Source organism: Lutzomyia longipalpis, chromosome 2, assembly GCF_024334085.1.
Source record: "Lutzomyia longipalpis isolate SR_M1_2022 chromosome 2, ASM2433408v1".
Lineage (NCBI taxonomy): Eukaryota > Metazoa > Arthropoda > Insecta > Diptera > Psychodidae > Lutzomyia > Lutzomyia longipalpis.
In genome coordinates, this window is record NC_074708.1 from 6,900,456 (window position 1) to 6,921,866 (window position 21,411).

A 21,411-nucleotide genomic window follows, 5' to 3' on the forward strand; every position below is an offset into this window, starting at 1 on the left:
TGTTATAGAACTTTAGATATAAGCATTTTAATCTGTCAAATTGCCAAATTTTACAAAAAAATCGACTGCCTACTAATTCTGCTCACAAATTAAATTACAACGCATAGACTGACCCATCCGCGTTGTGGTATACCAACTCTAATAACTGGACGCGTTATGATTGACTTTTATTAATATTTTCTACACGTTATAGCGCTCATTTTCAGCGAGGAGAGCATGCGGGAGAAAAGCTTGTGTGTGAGACATGAAGTATCAATATTGTTAACGTGTATCGCAATGAATATGATTATGACTGGCAATAATAATTTAAATTTGATCGTATAATTCTGAAAGCGCACTCAACATCAAAGAGAAGCATCGCACACACAACTCCTGAAGAGCGATTTATATCACAGCATTCACAGAAGGAGTTTTCCATCCTCCACAACAACCCATCAAAGTGAGATGGTTTGATTGCCTCTCTCTCTTTTGCTTTATTAGCATATTAATTAAATATAATATTTCGTACGTGAATTCGATATGTGACACAAAGTGTAAGGTACGTAGGTACATCGTGTATCAAAATGACTTTTTGCAAATTAATTTACAATTTACATTGGAAATTATCAAAATTCTCAAACCCCCATCATCGCACCTAACGTCCTATATGCAGAATATACCTGCAATCCCTGCAATTTAATAAAAGGAGAATCAAATTCATTTTACAAAGTCTCTGAATGATTCTCGAGACGGGAGAAAAAAAAACAATTTCCTCCTGAGAGACAATCTACCACCCTCACGCCACTTTTATGCTGTGAGAAATAATAAATTTATTGGAACATTCTTCACTTGGCCATCGATGCTTGTGTTGTTCACATAAATAAAAGATGCGTGATGCGTGTTGCGGGGATGTCGGCGCTTGACCGTCGAAGGCGCGTGTGTTCCTTTTATTTTTTCTTCTTCTCCTTTCAGGATGCTCTTCTAGGGGGGTGTAGATGACAAAAGATAGAAGATAGATGGTCTACAATGACTCACAGGGGAATACACCGCATACACCACCCACAGCCCATAGCCCCCGGAGGAGCCTCAACGAAAAATTTCATTCCCATGGCATCTTCGTCACAATCATAAAGTCGGGCGAAATAATAAAGTAAATTCTGTCCGATATCTCACAATTTATTTAAGAAACGATCCTGAGAAAAATTGCGTCGGACACATTGGGAGATAAAAGTGGGCGTAAAGGAGAGAGGACCTCATCCAACATAGATGGATGGATTGATGAATATGAGGATGTGTGGGGAGAAAAATTATTGATAAGCTCTTTCGTCGAGAGAAAATAAACTGGAGAATGAGAAGATAGGGATGGGGGCGAGATTGAAAAACAGAGCGAGAAAAGCCAGAGATTTCGATTGAGTGCCACAAAGGGTATGCGGGGGTGGTCGATGAACATGGTGAAAATCATAAAATTTCGCTGATGTTCGGAAAATTCACTTCATGACCATTTTTCCCAAGTGTCCAATAGAAAATCACTTTTCGCCACATCTTCCATCCTCCCATAACCCCTCGTCCCCTCAAAATATCTTCTCTGTGAAAATCTCTGCGTCCACTTTTATCACCACAACGGGGGATGAGATGGATTCGTTGCAGAGAAGAGGTGGTAGTGAAGAAGAGTAAAGAAGTGATGAGAAATGAATCCACACACACACAATTGAGCCCTCGAGAGCTTCTCCAGAGATTTTTCATGCTTGGAGTATTTTTTTTCTTCCTTTTTTTGAGAAATATTTATTTAACATAAAATCCATCCATATTGGAGAAACGAAAAATACTCAACCGCACCACAACACAGTGATTGTAGCCAAGTTTGATATATTCTACAGCATAATCGAATTTAGTCACAAGTTCCTGACAGCTGTGATGGATTGTAGATTATGCTAATGACGAATCAAGTTTAAAGAATTGAGATTTAGTTTTTGTGTGCCTCAACATACTCTCTTTTTTGCCACCCAATATCCATTTCGTTTTGCCAAAATGCACATAACCATTTCAATGGAGGGGATTTTCCTCAACACACAACATCCTCTCCATGGCAGAAAATGCAGAAAGATTGATTTGCTTCTACTATATATAGCTGGGTAGAAGTGGGAATTTTCAGCTCTTGGTCGAATGTTTTTTTTTTCAACCACCCCATCCCTTCTAAATTTTCTAAAATTAGGGTGTAGCATACCGCACATAATTCTATGCAGAAAAAAAGGAAGTTTATTGAATTTTTCAAAACATAAAAAATTTAAAAAAGAAAATCGTCCTGCAAAATTTCTCAAAATCTTTCGTCTAGTAATGAGGATGATCCAGAAAGAAAAAAAATCACATTAAATTTTGAAGAATGAAAAATAAACTAAATTTTTGCTGAAAGAAAATTTCAATATGAAAACTAAAAGAAAAGTAAAAACATAATTTACCAAAGGGGTGGTTTTCTTTTTTTCTCTATTTATACAATGTTATATTGGAGTTTATCCGAAAAATTAAAACCCTTTCCATCCCATTCCCCCTAAAAATTAAGAAAAACTCCCTGGCACAAAAGACACCAGAAGCGACGATGAGTTGGTTGTGTGGGAGGGGGTTGAAATTTTTTTTCAAGAAGCATAATCCGAAAGAAAGACATAAAATGTACTGGTAAGCTGACCAAGCTTACGGGAGCTGTGTTTCTTTCAGTGTACCAATTTTGTGAGAGCAAACCTAAACGCGAATTAATTTAAATACGCGCAAAGTCGGGAAAAGTTGAAAAGTCATACCCTAAGAAATGTTTGGAAAGCCATATCTCGAGAACGGATCCATAGATTTTCATAAATTTTTTTTTTTTTGAAAGGTCTTGAAGTCAGCTATAACATATCGAAAAATGAAAAAAATTTATGTCGCCATTTTCGAAAAATTCGAGTTCGAAATTTTCGAAAACTTTGTTTTCGATTTTAGCGCCTCTTGCGGTCATTTCTCGAAGTTGCAATGTTCTAGACATTTGTAGGGTTTCACGAAACCTTTCATTTGCGCTTGAGTTGATCAAGATCGGACTTGTAGAACCCGAGATATGACATGCCAACTTTGGAAGGCTATATCTCGAGAACGGATCCATAGATTTTCTTCATTTTCGGCATGAAGCTAGATAATATGGTCAGCTACAACATATCAAAAAATGAAAAAAATTTATGTCGCCGTTTTCGAGATATTCATCGAAAACTAATCGAAAATTTTGTTTTCGATTTTTGGCCCCCTAGCGGTCACTTTTGAAACTTCTGATGTTCTAGAGAGTTGTAGGGTTTGTTGAGATCTTTCATTTGACCCCGAGTTGATCAAAATCGGTCAAGCCGTTTTCGAGTTATGGTCGATTTTCGATGAAAAATTGTGGCGGCCATATTGACTAAACGGCTTGACCGATTTTCGAAAATGAGGTATCGTTGGAAAGGTCTTGATGGCCCCTACAACATATCAAAATTTCAGCCCTCTAGCTATAATAGCGGCTGAGATATAGTGAAAACAAAATTTTGAGGTTATTCAAAATGGCGGACGGAGGGGTGGGGGGGTGGATTTGACCTCATAATCGGATTTCTTCAGGTCGATATTTAAACTTTGCCGTTTACCGCAAGTCTCTATCTATCACCGTTCTCTTGCAATTTAAGTTTATGATCCGGCCGGACGGCCGGACGGACGGACGGCCGGACGGACGGACGGCCGGACGGACGGCCGGCCGGAAAAAAATTTTTTTGGCGCATACGTTTTTTGGAATGTGGGGACCCTAATTCGTGCTCATCCCAAGTTTGAGCCCGATCTGACGACTTTCGATTTTGCTCGGTACACAAAAGCTGTGTCTGAAAGAAACACAGCTAAAAATGTAATTAATAACGAAGGAGTTATATAATAAGACAAAATAATGAGGATAGAGAAACCATCTCCTTTGAAAATCCTGCCGCTCTCTCAATGGGGGAAAGGGGTTGAAAAAGTATACTCAATGGACGACATCGACCCTTCTTTTCAATTAAAATAGTCTAATCACTTGATGAAAGAGAAAATTTTTATTGTAATAATTAAATTCAAGTTTAAATATAATTAAATAACTCTTTTGTCTTACCACCCCAGCCCTTCTAATTGCTCTGACCACGCGGAAAAATACGCGATGATACCCTTCTGCGGATCCCCTTCAACTGATGCGGTTCCTTACATTTTATATGTGTGGAGAAATCTTGAAATCTTGAGGCAAAAAATGATTCTTCCCCCATCAGAAGTGAAAAGTCGCACAAAAAGGGATCTTCAAATGATTCGATAGAAAATAATTTTCAATAGAGCTTCCTCGTCAATCACCCACACCCTGGTTAAATGCCAGGAAGAACTTTTCCCGAGAGAGGTGATTTTCTTGGTTTGAGGTGCGTTATAGGTACATTTTCACCAAACAATTGACGCTGAAGCATCGGAAAATGCTTGTGGTAGAAAGTCCTTCTCATTATAATTATTTTATCTATATTCTCAAATTTAATCTCGTGCCAAAATCCAGGATAATTCAGGAAAGAAGGGTATACAACACACCTCTAACAGTGAGAATTTCTCGCGGGCACCCAGGATATGAATAAGCATTGTGTTAAAAATAACAATAATGACGCGAAAAAGGGAGAGTATTTCATTTGAGGAGTACTCTTGGCTTCTTATATAACATTTTATAACCACATCTTTTCATCCCCAATTTCACTCACCTTCCTCCCTCAAACCCACGTGGCCTCTTATTCATCTGGAGATGTGATTTCTTTGGTAAGATTCCTCCTTGAGCGCACTTTTGGCTCTAGCCAGGGCCTCTTTGGAGGATCCGCAACAAAAGGATGGTGTTGCTGAAATAGGAAACGAAAAACATTTTATTAAAATAATTTTCCCAGAAAGTCAACCATCATGTGTTGTTTGAGAAATTTTCATGTGGATTGTGTGGTTAAAATTAACCCACACCAACCCCCTTAGAAGGATCCACCGTCTCTTCGGAGTCTGTGAAACAACCCCAATTTCTCTTCTGCCTTCATTGTTAATTACATAATCTTTTATTCTGTACAATCCTTCCTCTTCCTCTTACTCCCAAAAAGTTTCTTGCACACCCACGCATACACATAAAATCCCGAGAGTGTTGATGCGAACTTTTGCATCGACACGTTATGCATTAAATCGATTAAAACATTAATTTTCTTCCCAAATTTTTTAAACAGTGAAATGAAGAGATAGTTTGTATTGTAAAAAAAATCAATTAAATATGTGTTTTATGTAAAAATTTAAGTAAATTAATACAGTTTAATTTTTAGATGAAAGTTTATAAATTTTTTCCGATTTTTCTTTTAGAATTAATTTGAGATTTTTAACCTAGAAACGTTAAAGGTAAAATTCTTTTGTGCAAAAGGACAGAGTTTAAAGATCTCCTTGGGCACTAAAAATAATTAAAACCTTTCTCATTCTTCTGTTTTCTCTAAAACAGAACTTAAAAAGAATCAAAAAAGGAATGCAATTAAACCCTTAATATTTTACAAGCTAATCCCAAACTCTGTTGCTTAAAAGCTAACATAAAAATCAAATGAAAAAAATGGTTTATAGAGAAAACAATTTTTTTTTGTTAATTTTCACACAAACCAATTACGAATAATTTCTTCTTCGTGTTCTTTTGCATGTTTCTCCGCCCATTTTCTAGGTTTTCCCAGTTGTTATGTAGCTTTCTGTATACGGCCCCCCTAAAAAAAAGTCTTCCTCTTAAACCACAGAAGCTATTGGAGACAGGGAGTGGAGCGTGTGGTGTGGGATTTGTGACAATGGCGCAGAAGAAGAGGGAATTTTTCTGGTCCCGCGAGAAATTTAGCCTCCACAAGCATTGGAGACACATACAAAATGCCCAACGGACGACAGAATGAGGGGATGGTTTTCGTGGAAGGGAGGGAAAAAAAGCCACGGACAAATGGGAAAGAAAATTAAATCACGTTGTCCTACATAGTACTTGCAAGCCTGTTTCCATAAATCTCCGTAATGAAAATGAAAAATTCATGAAAAGAAAACCCACGGATATTTTTTTTTCCTCCTTGCTGCTGCTCAACCTGAAAAATGTTCCCTGTCACACTCACTGTATATTTTTCTCCATCTCTGGGAAAATGTGCGAAAAACCCCAAACCCCTGTGGGGTGCACACAAAAAAAATCTTAATAGCTCACGCCCAAAAGAAATGGCCGCAGAGACAGTGGATGGATGGTGTGGTTGAAATTAAAAGATTTCACGGGAGAAAGTTTCTCTCTCCGGGGTTTGGAACAATTTTCCGAGATGGAGAGTGAACCCCAAAAAATCCCTTGGCCAGGTGTAAGTGAAAACGTTATCTGTTAATATTTAATTGGTTGTAATTTTTACCTCACGAAAGAAGCCACACTTTTATTTATTTTGCTCTTGTTTTTGTTACACGTTTCCATGAGAAAAAATAAACAATTTTCGCCTAATTTATTTATAAAAAAAAGATCCAAAAATTTAGAGAAGATTTTTTGGATGAAAAATAAAACATTTTCTTTGTCTTCAGCTGGACGAGAAAGCTTTCATTAGACAATGCTCCAACAATGTTAGTTAAATTCAATCCTGCAGCTGGTGGATCATTCACCTCTCCTCAACCAACGAGCCTGCTCAGGAGAAGCCGCACGTATGGTGTGCAAAAACTCATATTTCCCTTATATGTGGGGCCCTTATGTGTGTGGTAGGGGCTTTTGGGTATGAGAAATGGGTGGTATACCAAATAACATCATATAATCATCCCACTACATCGAAATGTCGCTCCAGTAAACTTTCACCCTCACCCAAAATTTTCCATGGGAGCTTTTATGCGCCATGGAGTTGTCTGCAAGCTTCAGTTTGGCAAAGTGCACAAAGGATGATAATATTTGCCCCATACCACCACCCCTCTCCGCACTCTGCTGTGGAAACATGCGGACGAAAAGGCAGGTGGGTTTGCTGCTGTGTCACTTGTGCAATTTTCCAAACACCACCACACCACCCCCGCCCCATTCTAAAGTTCCCAAATCATTTCGAGGGAAAAAGCTCTCAGTTTCCCCGTCTCTGTCCCACCTACAGGAGTCAGGAGCATTTAAGAGAGCCCAACACAGTGGAAATGCAACGAGAGACAGCGCGCAGATGATGAAACTCCATTGAATTGGTGACGCCCAGTTTTCCGATATTTCATCTGCAACTCCTCTACCCTCCGCAGAAACTTTCCTACCCATGGTGAGAGCTTTCCTCTCAAAGCTTATGTACCAATCCACCTTCAGAACGACTCATTTTTCCATGCACTCACTTCTATGTACATAGATAGCACAGCTGTATAGTCTAATAAACTTTTTTTTCCCTACAGATCCCATCTGCTTGAATTTCCCAAGCTTCTCTGCAGCTTCACAAAGTTAGGAGTGGAGACTTTGTAAACTGCTCTAAGGGAATTTGAAATTTTAATTAAATATATTTATTTTATTGCAAATTGTAAAAGAGTCTTTGAAATTAATAAATTGGTTCCAGGAGACAAAGATTTTGCTATTTTTCTACTGAAGCTTTTGCAGTTTTGCTGTTTACAATCTTAAAGGATTTTAAGCTTCTATTCATTCGACAGATTACAATATTCTTTGCATAAATTTAACACAAAAGCATAAAGCAATAAAAATCCATCATAGAATCTCTCAGCGTAAATTAATTTCTCATCTAGAAAGGATTTGATGCAACATGAAAGATTTGATTAAAATATCTTCCTTCTTATGTGAATTGTGTGAATGTGGTCCTCTCTCTCACCCCTGGAGATTCCCTTGAGTATGGCACAAATTAAATTTTCGCGAGATGAGTGCTCTGAGACTAAACGAAGGAGCTTCCATGCTATATTCGCAAATTCTATGGCACTTTCTTCGTCCTTTTGCTAAGCTAAACATTCATGTGATCTTTCCAGGGGGATACTCCTCTTCCCCCCCCCATTCCCCACCAAGAGGGGATTGCAGAAAGGATGATGATAACAGAAATCCAATAGGAGAAAATTGAACACTCTCTGACTTTTCCTTCTTTTCTGCATCACGTCAAAATGTGCACTCTCCTTGCACTGAATTTGGGGGGATGGTGATGAAAAAAGCTCCCAGAATATATACATTAAAGTTGCATATAATAAAAGAATTTCCAATTTCAACTTGAGACCGTTCCGGGGAGCTTTTAGTGTGAAGAGGTGGATACAGTGGGGCGGGATGGTATATGCGGAGTGTTTCGGTGTATGTACCCCCAGCAGCTTTTAAGTGCTGCACAAAAGTTCAATGGTGGATGAGAGAGAGACAGAGTGAAAGAGAGGACGTTGGAAAAGCAAATTCAGTTGCATTTTCTTACATCTCAGCAGTTACATTTCCTCTCTATGGAGCAAAAGTGGTGGAACTCTTGGCAAAGGGATGGAGCGAAATGGGTGTGTGCCAAACGGAGAAGAAGGAGAAAGGATGGAGCTTTTGGATATAGGGATATAAATATAAATTATCCTTTATTGCATTAAATAAATAATGAATTGCGCTCAGAAACATTCATTTCCCACCCATGAACACCACCACCCCCTTTTTTCATATACCCGCATCTCTACACCGGGAATGAGAATGGCGCATGGAGCTTTTGTTAAGCTTTTGCACTTATTGTCTCTTCCACTTGGATGGAGAAATTCAAATTTTATATCTTTGCACAATATAAGCGGAGAGAGAGTGGAAAATTTGTAACAAAAAATGTACAAAATTGGAAGTAATTTATCTACAAGAGCTTTCTTTTGCGAATTTTAGATTAGATTGCATTTTGCAAAAGCTCTCTTATTTTTTTATAGTGTTATGGCATGTAAAAGTAGTTTTGCTCAAATAGAGCTTTCAATATTTTTAAAATTAATTAAATTAGTTACAAATGTTAGAATCTTGAGAAAATTAGTGAAGATATAATCCAGACTAAACTGTAAAAGAATTTAAAAAAAAAGAACTTCGATGTTTCTTTTAATGCTCAGGAAAAAGATTTGTAAGTGAATATAAAAGCTCTTGCATAATATAGATGTACAACTACTTACAACAAAATTATTCTAATTCTTTAAAATTATTCTATATCAGTAAAAATATATAGGAAAGATAGAAATTAATAACATTATTTTCACTTTGTCTCATTTTTTTGGCCATCAATAAAAATTCTTACTCTCTCCATTAGTTTTCCGCAGGTTTTGTCAACTTATCTCAAAGGATTTTCATTGTAAATTCTTTTACAATTTTCCTCATTATTGATTTTCTAAGAAGAAAAAATCAAGAATTATGGAAAAGTTCTCTACATTTTCAATGTATAAAAAAAAATAAAATGCTTTCACAGGAAACCAACGGATATCATTGGAAAGCTCTCCCAGCCACACACAAATACAGAAATGAGAGAGATAAAATGGAGAAAATTCTCGGGGAGTTTTGTGGGGGAAATGTGGGTGGCTAAAAGCGATTGAAATGGAAGAAACAGTCATAAAGAAGGCGTCTATAGGACTCCCCAGCATTCGGTGCGAGTGTGTCTTTCTGCAGATGTCTAAATGGCACAAGACATGCGCCCTCTCGAATCACAAAATTATTGGTTACAAAACAAATATATAACCCCACAAGAGTGAGAAGATTTCTACCGCAATATTCGCAAACTCACTCTACAATGTATATATGTACATATGTATGTATTTTTTTCGCCATCTCTCCCTATTCAATTTGGGGAGAATGGATTTGGAGGCAGGGAGGTTGTTGCGGGAGTGGGGTAGAAATTGTGAAAGAAAGAAAAATAAAAATGAAGAGAAAGGAAAAAAACCATCACGAAAAAGTTCTTTTTCTCGTTACACACACCATCGTTGGGTGTGCTGAAAAAAAGATTTTCTTTTCGCCATATATACGAAAAAATTTTATGTGGTTTTTCTTCTGCCTTGTGTGGCATCTTCGTCCCCATCCCCTCACCACGTAATACGCGCCCCCCATATAATATATGAAGGCCCCCCCACTGATGGAAAAAATGACCTAGATATATATTTTATGTTCCAATGTCTTATACATCCATTCCTTTAGAGCTCTATATATTTATTATGATTACATTCAACTCTTATTCCATCTTCATGCTCTTCTCATCTCTCGTTGTTTCACGTCTCTCATGCCGCCTTCCATAATTCACCGCATGCACATAGGGGGCAACAACAACAAAATATACACATAAAAATATTCCATATAAAAATATAACCAGATATGCGTGGAAAATATAAGAAGAAAATATATATTCCCAAAGTAAAATCATTCTCTCGTTCCCACTCGCAAGAATGAGCTTTTTTTCGGTTTGCTACACTCATATTTGGGCGCCACCCATTCGGCAACACAGAGGGAGAAAAATATTTCCTTTTGACACCCTTAAAGTATAAGAATATTGTAGCACTAACACATTTCTCTCGCTGATTTTGGGGCCCCATGGCGAGAAATTGCAAGGAGGATGAGAAGCTATGAGAAATATTTCTCTCTCTCTCTGTCAGTGGGGGGATGATGGTGTGAAGCGGCACCACCACCCCCCATAGAATGATGAGATTTTCGTATTATTTTAGAAATTTATATTCGGTACCATGAGTGGGAAAAGTTGGGTGCAAAAGGCACACAAATACAAGGCGAGGTATGAAATATGTTGAGAAAATCTAAAATCGATACACTTTTAAAATGGCTTTCTTTCCTTTCTTTCCACTATTACTCTCAGAGCATGATTTCATGGAAACACTCCCTTTCAGTTCTGTGAGACGAAAAAAAAGCTCAATCGCTTCTATATCCTTGCAAAACTCATTGTCCTCCGTTTGTGCTAGCATCATCTTCTTACTTATTTTTCTCACAACAATCTGCGCGTATTTGTCTCTTAAAGAAAATATTTTATCAAACTTAACTCAAAAAAAAATTGGAATCAATATATTTCTTTCACATGATTAATATTCTCACATATATGGAACTTAATGCAGCAGCAGCGGTGAGAGTTATTTCATAAGACAAGTTAAAGTTAGAAAATCCATTAGCAATGACTACATATTGGCCCTCAGAAGACCAAAACATCATTGTGGGAAAAGTATTACAGATAAGCTCTCAAATGGAGCTTTCAGAGTGTGATCAAAAGTATAGAGAAAATCGTGATGATGAAATATCAAAATAATATTGCGGCATTCAGTTTAATATCTTAAGTCAATTAAAGATCTAAAAATAGCTCGGAAAAAGGGCCAAATTCCTATGCAATTTCATCACGAACTTGTCATTTTGTTTTGGTTATTTTTTTATATGGCTTTTTGATAGCTTTTTTTTTTAGAAAGGAAATAGTTCGTGGGAGGGGGGTGCTCCATTGATGGTTCAAACATTTATTGAGAAAAAATTATTTGACTTTCAAAAGAAATTTTTTGTGAATTCATTTCTAAAAAAAATTATTGAAGAAGAACAAAAGGAAAATTGAGTGGAAAGTCTCTCATTTAGAACGTATTTTTATCGTAGTTTATCTCAGTCCTTACATGAACCACAAAGTAGATTTTTTTCTGCGAATTTTTAATTATTTTCACGAGGAAATAAAATTTTTGAATTGAAGTTTAAAGAACCCTTCAAGTCGTTCTAGATTAAGATGTTCAGGAAAGCTTTTTCCCCATACTTTACCTTCTCGGTCCTTAGTGACATTTTCTTCAAAATATTTCAGCTGTTTATTTATTTGAAATATTATTTATGATTAAACCTTTAATTCGTAAAAATTAAAATTTTGGCAATTTGCAGAGTTTATAAAACTCCACTCAACTTTGGGAAAAATCCTTCAATTTTAGCACACAAAAGCACCGCATTCTTCCAATTAAATCCAAGAAAAAAAAAAAAGAAAAAAGGCATCCCGTCCAAAAAACAACGAGAACCAAAGAATTGGAAGAAAAAAGTTCATTTGCCTCCAAATACGGCATATAGAATGATTTATGAGGTGTTTTCACTTTCAGTAAAATTCCTTGGGCTATCTGGTAATAGAATGGATGTCTCGCATCACTTTCAAGTTCATCATACTCTCAACTCTTGTGAGCGGCCTATGTCACACCAGATGCTATAGAACAACTTTTTCTTAAGTGACGAAGAGTGTAATGCACCCACATCGGTCGCTTTTGACCGTATAAATTATTTATTTAAAATAAACGATAAAATGATAATAAAATTACGAAACTTTCTAATTTTCAATCGTCCAATGACCCTCTTCTTCCCTTTAGTTCAACATTAAAACAAAAAGTACCGAGAGATTTTCTCATTTTTTCTTTCATCAAAGTCTCGTAAAATCTGGAGCTTTTCCTTTTGGAAAATTTTTGATTTCTTAATTTTAAAAAAAAAACCTTTTTAAAAATTAATATATTGATTAAACAATTAAGCAAGTTATTTTTGCAGAACTATATGTAATGTAATTGGTTAATTTTCTCTCTTTCATTCTGCTAACCTGGATGGAATGCAATGAGATGGTCAGTTTTGGGCCTTTTGGAATTGTTATGTCTTTTTGTGTACAACTGAAAATTTCTCACTGCCCACGGGATTCAGCGAGAAGGGAGAGGAGGATGGTGAGTAAGAATGCAGCCATATCGATGAAATAAGAATATAAAGCGGATCCAGACGACCAAATAAAGAACCAAAACATAAAAAGACTTGCTTTCTTCGCACCGAAAATGCTGGTGGGGCCAACAAAATTCCAATAGTCCCAGATCCAAGTTGATTCGCAAACCCCATCCTTTGGGTCAATAATTCATTCTCTTCTTCATGGCGTCAGCGTGCTGGTGAATTCTTAACTCAATCAATATTTATTTTTAATGAAGATTCTTTTAAATTAATAATTTTTTGGCAAAAATATTCAATAATCAAATTCATAATTTTCGATGTTTAAAGAATTGTCTGCAAAGGTTTCAAAGAAAATTTAAAGAACTCCCACTCTAAGTCATTAAGAGAAAAAAAGTAAAGTCAATCCAATAGCTGAACCATTGAGGTAGGTCGGTGTAGATCCACTAAAATGCACTCATGTGGACATTCTCTCTTACTTTATATACCAACGAACGTTTAAAAATCAACATTTTGCTCTTCTCTCCCGCGCACCAATTTGAATTTTCACCGATTTTTCCATCAATTTGCATTTTCCCTCCCACATGTATTGTAATTAAAACAACGCCATACGTGGACTTTTATTTTGCTAAATACATTGCAAATTGCAGAAATAGCAACTCAGATAAAATATGTTTAACATATCAAAGAAGTTGGTCAATTTTATGCAAAGAACTTTAAGGTCATGACAACAATACCTAACCTTGGTCGCGGTCAAGTTTAAAGTTTGCGATGCTTCTTTTTATTTCTTCTCGCAGCAACGAAAAAGGCTTGCAGGTTCTTTTACTTATGTATATGTTCTTCCAATTCTTTAATACATAAATTGCCAAAATATCAAAGTGAAATGCTAAAAGACTTTGCAGAGTGAGGGAAAATGAAAGAGAATTTCGTTGAAATATATTTGAAAAATCAGAAGATTAAATTTTCGAGGCAAAATATTAAAACTTTTAATGCAAAATTATTAAAAAATATTTTTTATATGCAAAGAAAAATCAAAAGCTCCTGAATGAAAATCAAAGCTTTTTGTTCAAATATTTGATCTATTTGATTAGATTTGTTATGCAGAGAATTCAAAATTTTTCAAGAAACTTTTAAAAGGCATAAAAATGATAAAAAAAAAATCTGTCATTCATTTATAATTGTATTGATCACAACAGCAACAAATTTGATTTTTAACACAATTAAATCACTTTTAATTTAATAAAAAAAAATAACTTTTCTGGTGCTTTTAGAACAGTTTATAATTTTTTAAAATTAAAAGATCTTCTCAAACAAAATATCTCCACACTTCTGAAGCTTCCAGGCGAGATTGAATGCAACACACTGACTAGGGTAGAAGCAAGAGATGAGAGATGCAGTGAGATGCACTGCCCAGAGTTAACGAACAAACCCATTCATATGCTTTTCGCATCACAACGAGGCTTAAATTATTCTATTTTTGGTTAAGAAAAAAAGTTACTTCAGACGCAAAAAATTTCTACAAATAAATGATAAGGAAATGCGAAAAGTCTGACGTGCATGTGTCTCAATCAAGTGGGAAATTTTACATCATTTTGTCAAGAATTTCCACATAAATTGGGTTAGTTTCAAGCATAGTGTGCTCCATCAGCAACTTTCTCAATGCGATGATTCAGCAGCACATCGCATGAAAGGGTCACCACTCTGTGTCTCACAGATCGATGAAATTTAGAGATTAGAATAAATTTTGTATTATCTAATGTCTATTTTTGCTCTCCTTTTTTCTCCTTTAAAGAGTTGCAAAAGTTCACAAAAGTTTTGTAATTTAAATTATTCTTTTTACAACAACAGAAAAATTCCCCAAAATAGCCCAATTTTCCCAACGAGAATTGCGTCTTTGGGAACATATTTTTTTGTTATTCAGATTTTCCCCATTTTCCCAAACAATCTCCTATAGATTTGAGAGCTTCCGGTGGTGTCAGTTCAAATAGTTTAAAAGCCAAATCTATTGTCGGAGGAAAAACTAAAAATAATTTTTTTTCCTCTATTATCACAAAATTCTTTTGCGCGGTAATCTTAAAAAATAAAATGTTTATTGGTGGTGGAAGTTCCCACTCTTTTTCTTTTATATATAATTGTACATACATATATAACTTACAGAGAGCTTTCTGGAACTTCTATTGGTCACTTGAGGTGAGATATATCTGTGGATTGTCCAATTCCAACTGGTTGAGAACATTCCCCCACATTAGTGCACTTTTTCGGAACAATCTTCCGTTGAAATTTATTCACAAGAATTCACTGATATTGCCTTCTTCGTAAAAACTTTCTCAATGAGAATTCTCTTTGATGGATAAATGTCTTGACAATAATTTTATTTCAAACTTTCTTTTAAATTATTTTTAAGATAAATTGAATTTGTATTAAAAAAAAACTTTTTTTTTTGTTAAAAAATTAATATACAAATTTCTTTTTCTTCTCCTTTTATTTTTATTTTAATAAAAGCTTTCGTGCAAAAATTAAAAGAATAAATAATCAAATGGAGGCGCCTGGTACTTACCCGGCGCCTCCACGAACTGAACTTATCAAAAGGAATTTTTAATAGAAATCAAAACAATAAGAAATAAAATTAATCAATTTATTTCAATAAAATTCACAAATTTAAACATTTTCTTTCAATCTTTACCGCGAATTTTACAATAAATTCCTTTAAGATCTTCGAGAGAACGTTAAAGAATCCCACATAGGTTTGAAGCTTAATGCTTTATTAGCACGAATTTTGGTCACAACTGCTGCTGCTATACACCGTTCAGGAGGCACCCACAAGATGCATCTCGGTGGAGAGTATAAAAAAGCCCTGAGTATGTGGTATTGGCCACAGAATCTTGCGTGATCAGTTTGTGAGAGATCATCTCTGAGGTGGTTCATTTCCAATTTCCACCAGAATTGTGCGTGATTTGGGGCAGAAATTAAAGGAAGATGAATAAGGCCTATTTGTACCAGAAGGCCAACAGCCTACAGCGTCGTGATGCCAAGGAAGTTCTCGAGGAATTTGGGCATCTTATGCAGTGGCACGTAGACAGGGAGGAATCAATTTTGGACGTTGGCTGTGGCAGTGGGGATGTTCTTGTGGATTACCTGCTTCCTGCCCTTCCGAAGACCTACTCCCGCGTTGTTGGTGCTGATATTTCTGAGCAAATGGTGAGGTACGCACGAGACACCTATGGCCATCTTAAGCGTGTCTCCTTCACAACTCTCGACATTGAGGGTGAAATTCCACCGGAAATGCCTCTCAGTGAACCCTTCAATCACATCACATCCTTCTACTGCCTCCACTGGGTTCAGGATCAGAAGTAATTTCTTTTATTTCCTAAAAAACGATTTTTTTTCTTAAGTTTAAATTAAATTTTCAGATCTGCTGTGCAGAATATTTACAACCTCCTGGCAGATGATGGGGATTGCCTGCTGGCCTTCCTGGCAAATATGCCCATCTTTGAGATTTACGAACAAATGGCGCGAAGCATAAAATGGGCTCCCTACATGAAGGATGTTCACAAATTTGTCTCACCGTACCAACATTCAGAGAAACCAGCCGAGGAATTTTGGGATCTAATGTACTCAGTTGGATTTACAGAGATTCGAATAGAGCTCAAGGATAATTTCTTTGCCTACGAAGGAATAGATATTCTCAAAAGTACAAACATGCAAATCTCTTCAAAACACGAAGATTTTATGCAATTTATGATCTTTTCTTTTTTTTTTTGTTCTTTTTTCTGCAGAATCAGTAAGAGCGATAAATCCCTTCCTGGAGAGAATCCCCGTCACAATGCACGAGAGCTTCCTCAACGACTACGTGAGCTGGGTGGCGAGAATGAGTCTCTTTGAAGGAGAGAATCGCATCATCACACCGTACAAATTGCTTGTGGCTTATGGTAGAAAGTAGTGCATGTGGTTGGGATCACGTAAAATGCGCGCGTGTCTTCACAAAATACCTCAAAAAAAAACTTTTAAAATAAATATTTTATGAGAAAATTAAATTTTTCTTCATTTGGTGGAAATAAAATTTTATATAATCTATATTTTATGCCATTTCTTTAGTAGTAAATGTTAAAAATAAATGAAAATGATATTTTTTTCTAAATTTCTTTTATTTAAATTAAATATTTTTCTTAAAATGTTGTTCATTTAATTTTTGGATACAAAAGTTTTTTTTTATTTTCAACGAAAATTTTTGAAACAGTAAATTCAAATTTAAAACATAAGATTATGAAGTTAGCTGCAGATTTCAAAAAACCGTTGAATTTTCGCGCTATCGTCTACAAAATCAGCTAATATCGCAATTTTCTCGTACACATAAATCTTACGCTGATTTAATAGACGGAGAGCGAGCGAGAGTGTACTCCGTCTCACTTCCTCCTTAACCAACAGCGCCATCACAACTTACAGCGAAAATTTTTCGAAGCTGAAAATCAACCAATCAGAAAACACCAACACAGACTAGGGGAACATGGCCCAATTCCGACCTCCTTTGGTTTTGTTTTTTAATCTGCTTTTAATAAAAATAAAAACAAAAAACCGATAAAACTATTAATGCATAGAAAGTTATGGGAGAAAAAAGAGCATAAAATGGGCTCTAAAATGGTACAAAATTTAAGAATATTCATTTTAATTTTATACCATTTTTTTCACTCTGTTCGGACCTTTGGAGGTCGGAATTGGGCTGCGTTCCCCTATTAATAATATTCCTCCAAAGAAAGATTCCGACCGGCTTGAAAAAGATCTCGCGCACGTTTTTTATCGCATTTCCACGTAATTTCCACGCGATTAATCCACGCCAGAGTGTCCAAGTGACTGATTGTGTGTTTTACAAGAATAATTGTTTCCCAATTGACGGAGAAATTGTGACAAATGAGGGCGATTTTGGGTAAGAAGTTCAGGAGCAATTTTTCCTGGCTTTTTTTTTGATGACTCGGCACCGCTACTTCTTTCAGGGAGTCTCTTTCTGTGGCTCTTTGTCCACCAGAGTGTCGCCTTGTACCCCTCGTCGAGTGACGTGGTGGACTTGACACCAGCAAACTTCGATCGGCTCGTTCTGCAGGGAGACGCCGTGTGGGTGGTTGAATTCTACGCCCCATGGTGTGGGCACTGCAAATCCCTCGTCCCTGAGTACCAGAAGGCCGCCACGGCGCTCAAAGGAGCCGTCAAGGTGGGCGCTGTGAATGCTGATGAGCACAAAAGCCTCGCGGGGGAATACGGAGTGCGTGGCTTTCCAACACTGAAGATCTTTGGGGCGAATAAAAAGTCTCCCATTGACTATAGTGGCCAACGTACAGCTGATGCAATTGCGGAGGCGGCTCTTGCGGAGGTGAAGAAGAAGGTAAAGGCAGCCCTGGGTGGGAAAGGTGGCAGCAACGGTGGCGGAAGTGACTCGAATGGAGGCAAAGCCGATGATGTCATCGAACTGACGGATTCCAATTTCGATAAACTCGTCCTGAACAGCGATGATGTGTGGCTGGTGGAGTTCTTTGCCCCCTGGTGTGGTCACTGCAAGAACCTCGCACCGCACTGGGCCAAGGCAGCCAGTGAACTCAAAGGAAAAGTCAAATTGGGCGCCTTGGATGCCACAGTTCACCAGCAAAAGGCACAGGAGTACGGAGTTCAGGGATATCCGACAATTAAATTCTTCCCAGGAGGAAAGAAGGATCGTGATTCGGCGAGGGATTACGACGGAGGCCGCACATCATCGGATATTGTTTCCTGGGCACTTGACAAGTATGCTGAGAATGTTCCAGCTCCGGAAGTTTATGAATTGCTCTCCCAGGACGTCCTAACGACGGCATGCGAAGGAAAGGCTCTGTGTATCATCTCGGTGCTGCCACACATCCTGGATTGCAATGCTAAATGCCGGAATGCCTTCATTGGCATCCTCCGGGACATGGCGGAGAAGTACAAGGCTAAACAATGGGGCTACGTGTGGACGGAAGCACTGGCACAGAGTAAATTGGAAGAGAATCTGGGAATGGGTGGATTCGGCTATCCCGCCATGGCTGTGGTGAATCTGAAGAAGAAGAAATTCTCCATTCTCCGCGGATCCTTCTCCAAGGAAGGTATCAACGAATTCCTCCGGGATATTTCCTACGGACGCGGTCAAACAGCCCCTATTCCCGGCGATGGAGACATCAAAGTGGCCACAGTGGAAGCGTGGGATGGTCAAGATGGGCAATTGCCCGAAGAGGAAGACATCGATCTGTCAGACGTGGTGCTAGATGATGTCAAGGAGGAGCTCTAAATCACACATTCTAGTTTATATTCCAATTGTGAGACTGTCTCGGGGTGTTTTTTCTCTTTTCTATTAATTATTGTGTTTAAATGAGAATTTTTTTTTGTGAAAAGCCAGTGTTTTTGTAAATCTTCCAGAAGAAAACAAAAAGAGAGAAAATAAATCAAGTCGTATAAAATTTATTCCTAAATCGAATAATACCTTTTTGTACCAGGATGTCTGCATCCGGTGAGCCCCCCTGGGGGAGGTCCCCCCTTGAAGCAAGAACATCCCAATTTAAGAGCTTTGTGATCAAAAAATTGGCAAATTTTCAGTCTTCACGGATGAAGAGATTCCATCGTCCTTCCGTTTTCCTCCTAATACTAAATTCGAAGAAATTTAAACTTAAAATACTACGTGGAGAATACCTGCACAGCTGCCCTGCCCTGGGGGGTGCTGGCTATTTGTATCTGAACACATTGGACCCATCAAATTCCGGATCCATCTTCTCAAATTCCGCAGATCTCGTTGTGGGGGTGCTGGCACTTGTGGATGAGGATGCTGCATCCATCACGTCGTAGTGACGCTCCTTCTTGCACATAAATGGGTAGCAAATGTACCCATAGTAGCCCCCAAATCCAATGAGAATGGCAAACATTATGAGGGAGATTACGCCCCACGAAGACATTCCCGCTTTCTTCGGTGCCAGCATCTTCGGCGCACCATCCTGTGATCCAATGTAGTTTCGACGCCCAGAGGTGGCTTTGCTACCCCCAGAGCGCCCTACGAGGGGGCCACACAAGGCCAAATCAACACCTAAAGGACACAAAGGATGATGCTCTCATGTTTACTCTTCCCATTTCCCGGCATTTTAGCGCCAATACTCACAAAGAAAGGCCACAAAACACACAGAAATGACTTTAAGCATGATTTAAGTACGCTAAATGAGGTGAAAACAGCAAAAAAGATGCAAAAAATGTGAGATGAAGAGCAATAAACAAGTGCAAGATGAAAACAAAAACATAAAAAAATGATTATTACCGGAAATACCGGAAATTCCACAGTCGAAGCATAAACGAACGCCAAGCGAAAGAACCCGAAAGCTGGCAATGAACCTAACCTCAAAGTTTATTCTTCAATCACCGGAAAAGTGTTGTTTTGATGATTTGAAGAGAGTTTTGAGGAGGATTTGTGAAGATGACTGGTCAGGAGGAAAACGTACAATCCTCGAGGTACACCTCAGGTCCAAAGCAATTAGGTACGGAAGAGAAATAACGCAAAATAGAGAATATTTTAGCAACAACAATGAACATTTCCAGGAGATCCAGATGATAAATCATTGCGTAAGGTGGAGATTGAGGTCCTGATCCCCAAAATAATGCGAGATCGTGCCAGGGCAGAAAAATGCACTGAAGAAGTGGCTGCATTTGAATCCTGCTGCAAGGACAAGGGTCTCCTGATGGTGATATCGTGCCGGAAGGAGAATGACAAACTAAAGAATTGCCTGACAAAATGGTATCAAGATGAGGTCTTCAAGAGTGAATGCCGGCAAATTTATCTGGACGAAAGGACAGAATTCCGTCGCACTGGGATCATGAAGAAGCATCGGAATCTTCTGCAGCAGCAATAGGGAGAGCAGAGGAAGTCAGGGAAGAGCATGTATATTAGAAAATTAAATCACATTGGGATTGAATGTAAATCTCATTGGCTTGGATTCTGTTACTGAAAAATCCCTGAATGCATTGTCCTGGAATTTAAATTCCTGACTATTGAATCCTTTTGGGTATCTTACTGTGAGGATTAGAACATCTTTTCCACTTGCTTCTGCAACTCTGTGGAATCCCTGCAAATCCCTTCCGGTGAATGGGGTTTGATCTGTATTCTCGGGATTGTCGTCCTGAACAGTGACTACGTAGCTCGAATGGTAGGCCTGGGGACCTTCCTTATAGAGTACTGGAGGATGATTTCAAATTACAAAAGGATAAAAGAAAGAATAAAGAGATGTACTCACAGAAATCTCCGGCAAACTTTAATCCAGACTTTATGATCCATCCTTTGCTCTTGAGGTAGCAGTAGGCAATAAAAGTCGAAATGAAATTCCTCTTTTGCTTCCGGAAGACATCGAAGATGTCTTCTGTGGAAAAAATCTTCCCATCTTTGTTGGAAATTGTGAGACATTTTAAGCAAAATTGCATAAAGAAGGCTTCCTCCTTTGAAATCAGTAAGATCTCCTTCTCACACGAGTCCTCAGCTTTCCTCCTTGAGATCCTTGTGCCAAAACAACCATTTTCCTGGAGATTCTTTACTGAATCCTCATTTTCAATCTCAACGAGGAAATCTTTTAGTATTCCTGTGTGTTTTCCCGATGGGAGTGTGATGACAGTTAAATGTTTAGGTGCTCCTGGCTTCCTCCTGAACGACATTCCCGGAAAATCCTTTAATATTTCACAAAAACTCAAAATAAACTACAATTTCCTGCCAGAGTTTAATTGATGTATTACCCTTTCGCATATGAGTTAGCAATCAGTCAGTACTTCCCGGTGGAACATGTACCCACCTCCACCGGGAAGTG

General features: G+C 37.7%; 6 protein-coding genes across 6 annotated transcripts in view; 4 read left to right on the forward strand and 2 right to left on the reverse strand.

The window, feature by feature from the left end:
- LOC129788976 (dachshund homolog 2) overlaps positions 1-21,411 on the forward strand; it is a 1,190,888-nt gene that overhangs the window by 135,678 nt on the left and 1,033,799 nt on the right. The window lies entirely within an intron of this gene.
- On the forward strand, positions 15,412-16,617 carry LOC129789109 (juvenile hormone acid O-methyltransferase). The gene is made up of 3 exons (XM_055825755.1): positions 15,412-15,933; positions 15,994-16,274; positions 16,360-16,617. The coding sequence occupies exons 1-3, from the start codon at positions 15,560-15,562 to the stop codon at positions 16,521-16,523; spliced, it is 819 nt and encodes a 272-aa protein (XP_055681730.1). The 5' UTR covers positions 15,412-15,559; the 3' UTR covers positions 16,524-16,617.
- LOC129789051 (protein disulfide-isomerase A6 homolog) lies at positions 17,287-19,042 on the forward strand. Its single transcript, XM_055825670.1, has 2 exons — positions 17,287-17,504; positions 17,572-19,042. Exons 1-2 carry the CDS (start codon positions 17,489-17,491, stop codon positions 18,867-18,869), a joined length of 1,314 nt encoding a protein of 437 aa, XP_055681645.1. The 5' UTR covers positions 17,287-17,488; the 3' UTR covers positions 18,870-19,042.
- LOC129789148 (uncharacterized) lies at positions 19,024-19,882 on the reverse strand. The gene is made up of 2 exons (XM_055825804.1): positions 19,728-19,882; positions 19,024-19,655 (listed from the first exon to the last, which is right to left on the reverse strand). The coding sequence occupies exons 1-2, from the start codon at positions 19,765-19,767 to the stop codon at positions 19,300-19,302; spliced, it is 396 nt and encodes a 131-aa protein (XP_055681779.1). The 5' UTR covers positions 19,768-19,882; the 3' UTR covers positions 19,024-19,299.
- On the forward strand, positions 19,959-20,538 carry LOC129789152 (COX assembly mitochondrial protein homolog). Its single transcript, XM_055825809.1, has 2 exons — positions 19,959-20,097; positions 20,159-20,538. The coding sequence occupies exons 1-2, from the start codon at positions 20,037-20,039 to the stop codon at positions 20,467-20,469; spliced, it is 372 nt and encodes a 123-aa protein (XP_055681784.1). The 5' UTR covers positions 19,959-20,036; the 3' UTR covers positions 20,470-20,538.
- On the reverse strand, positions 20,485-21,340 carry LOC129789124 (tRNA-splicing endonuclease subunit Sen2). The gene is made up of 2 exons (XM_055825772.1): positions 20,851-21,340; positions 20,485-20,792 (listed from the first exon to the last, which is right to left on the reverse strand). The coding sequence occupies exons 1-2, from the start codon at positions 21,260-21,262 to the stop codon at positions 20,512-20,514; spliced, it is 693 nt and encodes a 230-aa protein (XP_055681747.1). The 5' UTR covers positions 21,263-21,340; the 3' UTR covers positions 20,485-20,511.

Bases quoted from the DNA above. Each gene is read 5' to 3' on its own strand.
- LOC129789109 (XM_055825755.1), top strand. From the start codon at position 15,560: ATGAATAAGGCCTATTTGTACCAGAAGGCCAACAGCCTACAGCGTCGT. The intron at 15,934-15,993 runs GTAATTTCTTTT...TTAAATTTTCAG, and splicing joins CACTGGGTTCAGGATCAGAA to ATCTGCTGTGCAGAATATTT. The intron at 16,275-16,359 runs GTACAAACATGC...TTTTTTCTGCAG, and splicing joins AGGAATAGATATTCTCAAAA to AATCAGTAAGAGCGATAAAT.
- LOC129789148 (XM_055825804.1), bottom strand. From the start codon at position 19,767: ATGCTTAAAGTCATTTCTGTGTGTTTTGTGGCCTTTCTTT. The intron at 19,656-19,727 runs GTGAGTATTGGC...TGTGTCCTTTAG, and splicing joins GTGTTTTGTGGCCTTTCTTT to GTGTTGATTTGGCCTTGTGT.
- LOC129789152 (XM_055825809.1), top strand. From the start codon at position 20,037: ATGACTGGTCAGGAGGAAAACGTACAATCCTCGAGGTACACCTCAGGT. The intron at 20,098-20,158 runs GTACGGAAGAGA...GAACATTTCCAG, and splicing joins CTCAGGTCCAAAGCAATTAG to GAGATCCAGATGATAAATCA.
- LOC129789124 (XM_055825772.1), bottom strand. From the start codon at position 21,262: ATGTCGTTCAGGAGGAAGCCAGGAGCACCTAAACATTTAACTGTCATC. The intron at 20,793-20,850 runs GTGAGTACATCT...ATCATCCTCCAG, and splicing joins AAAGTTTGCCGGAGATTTCT to TACTCTATAAGGAAGGTCCC.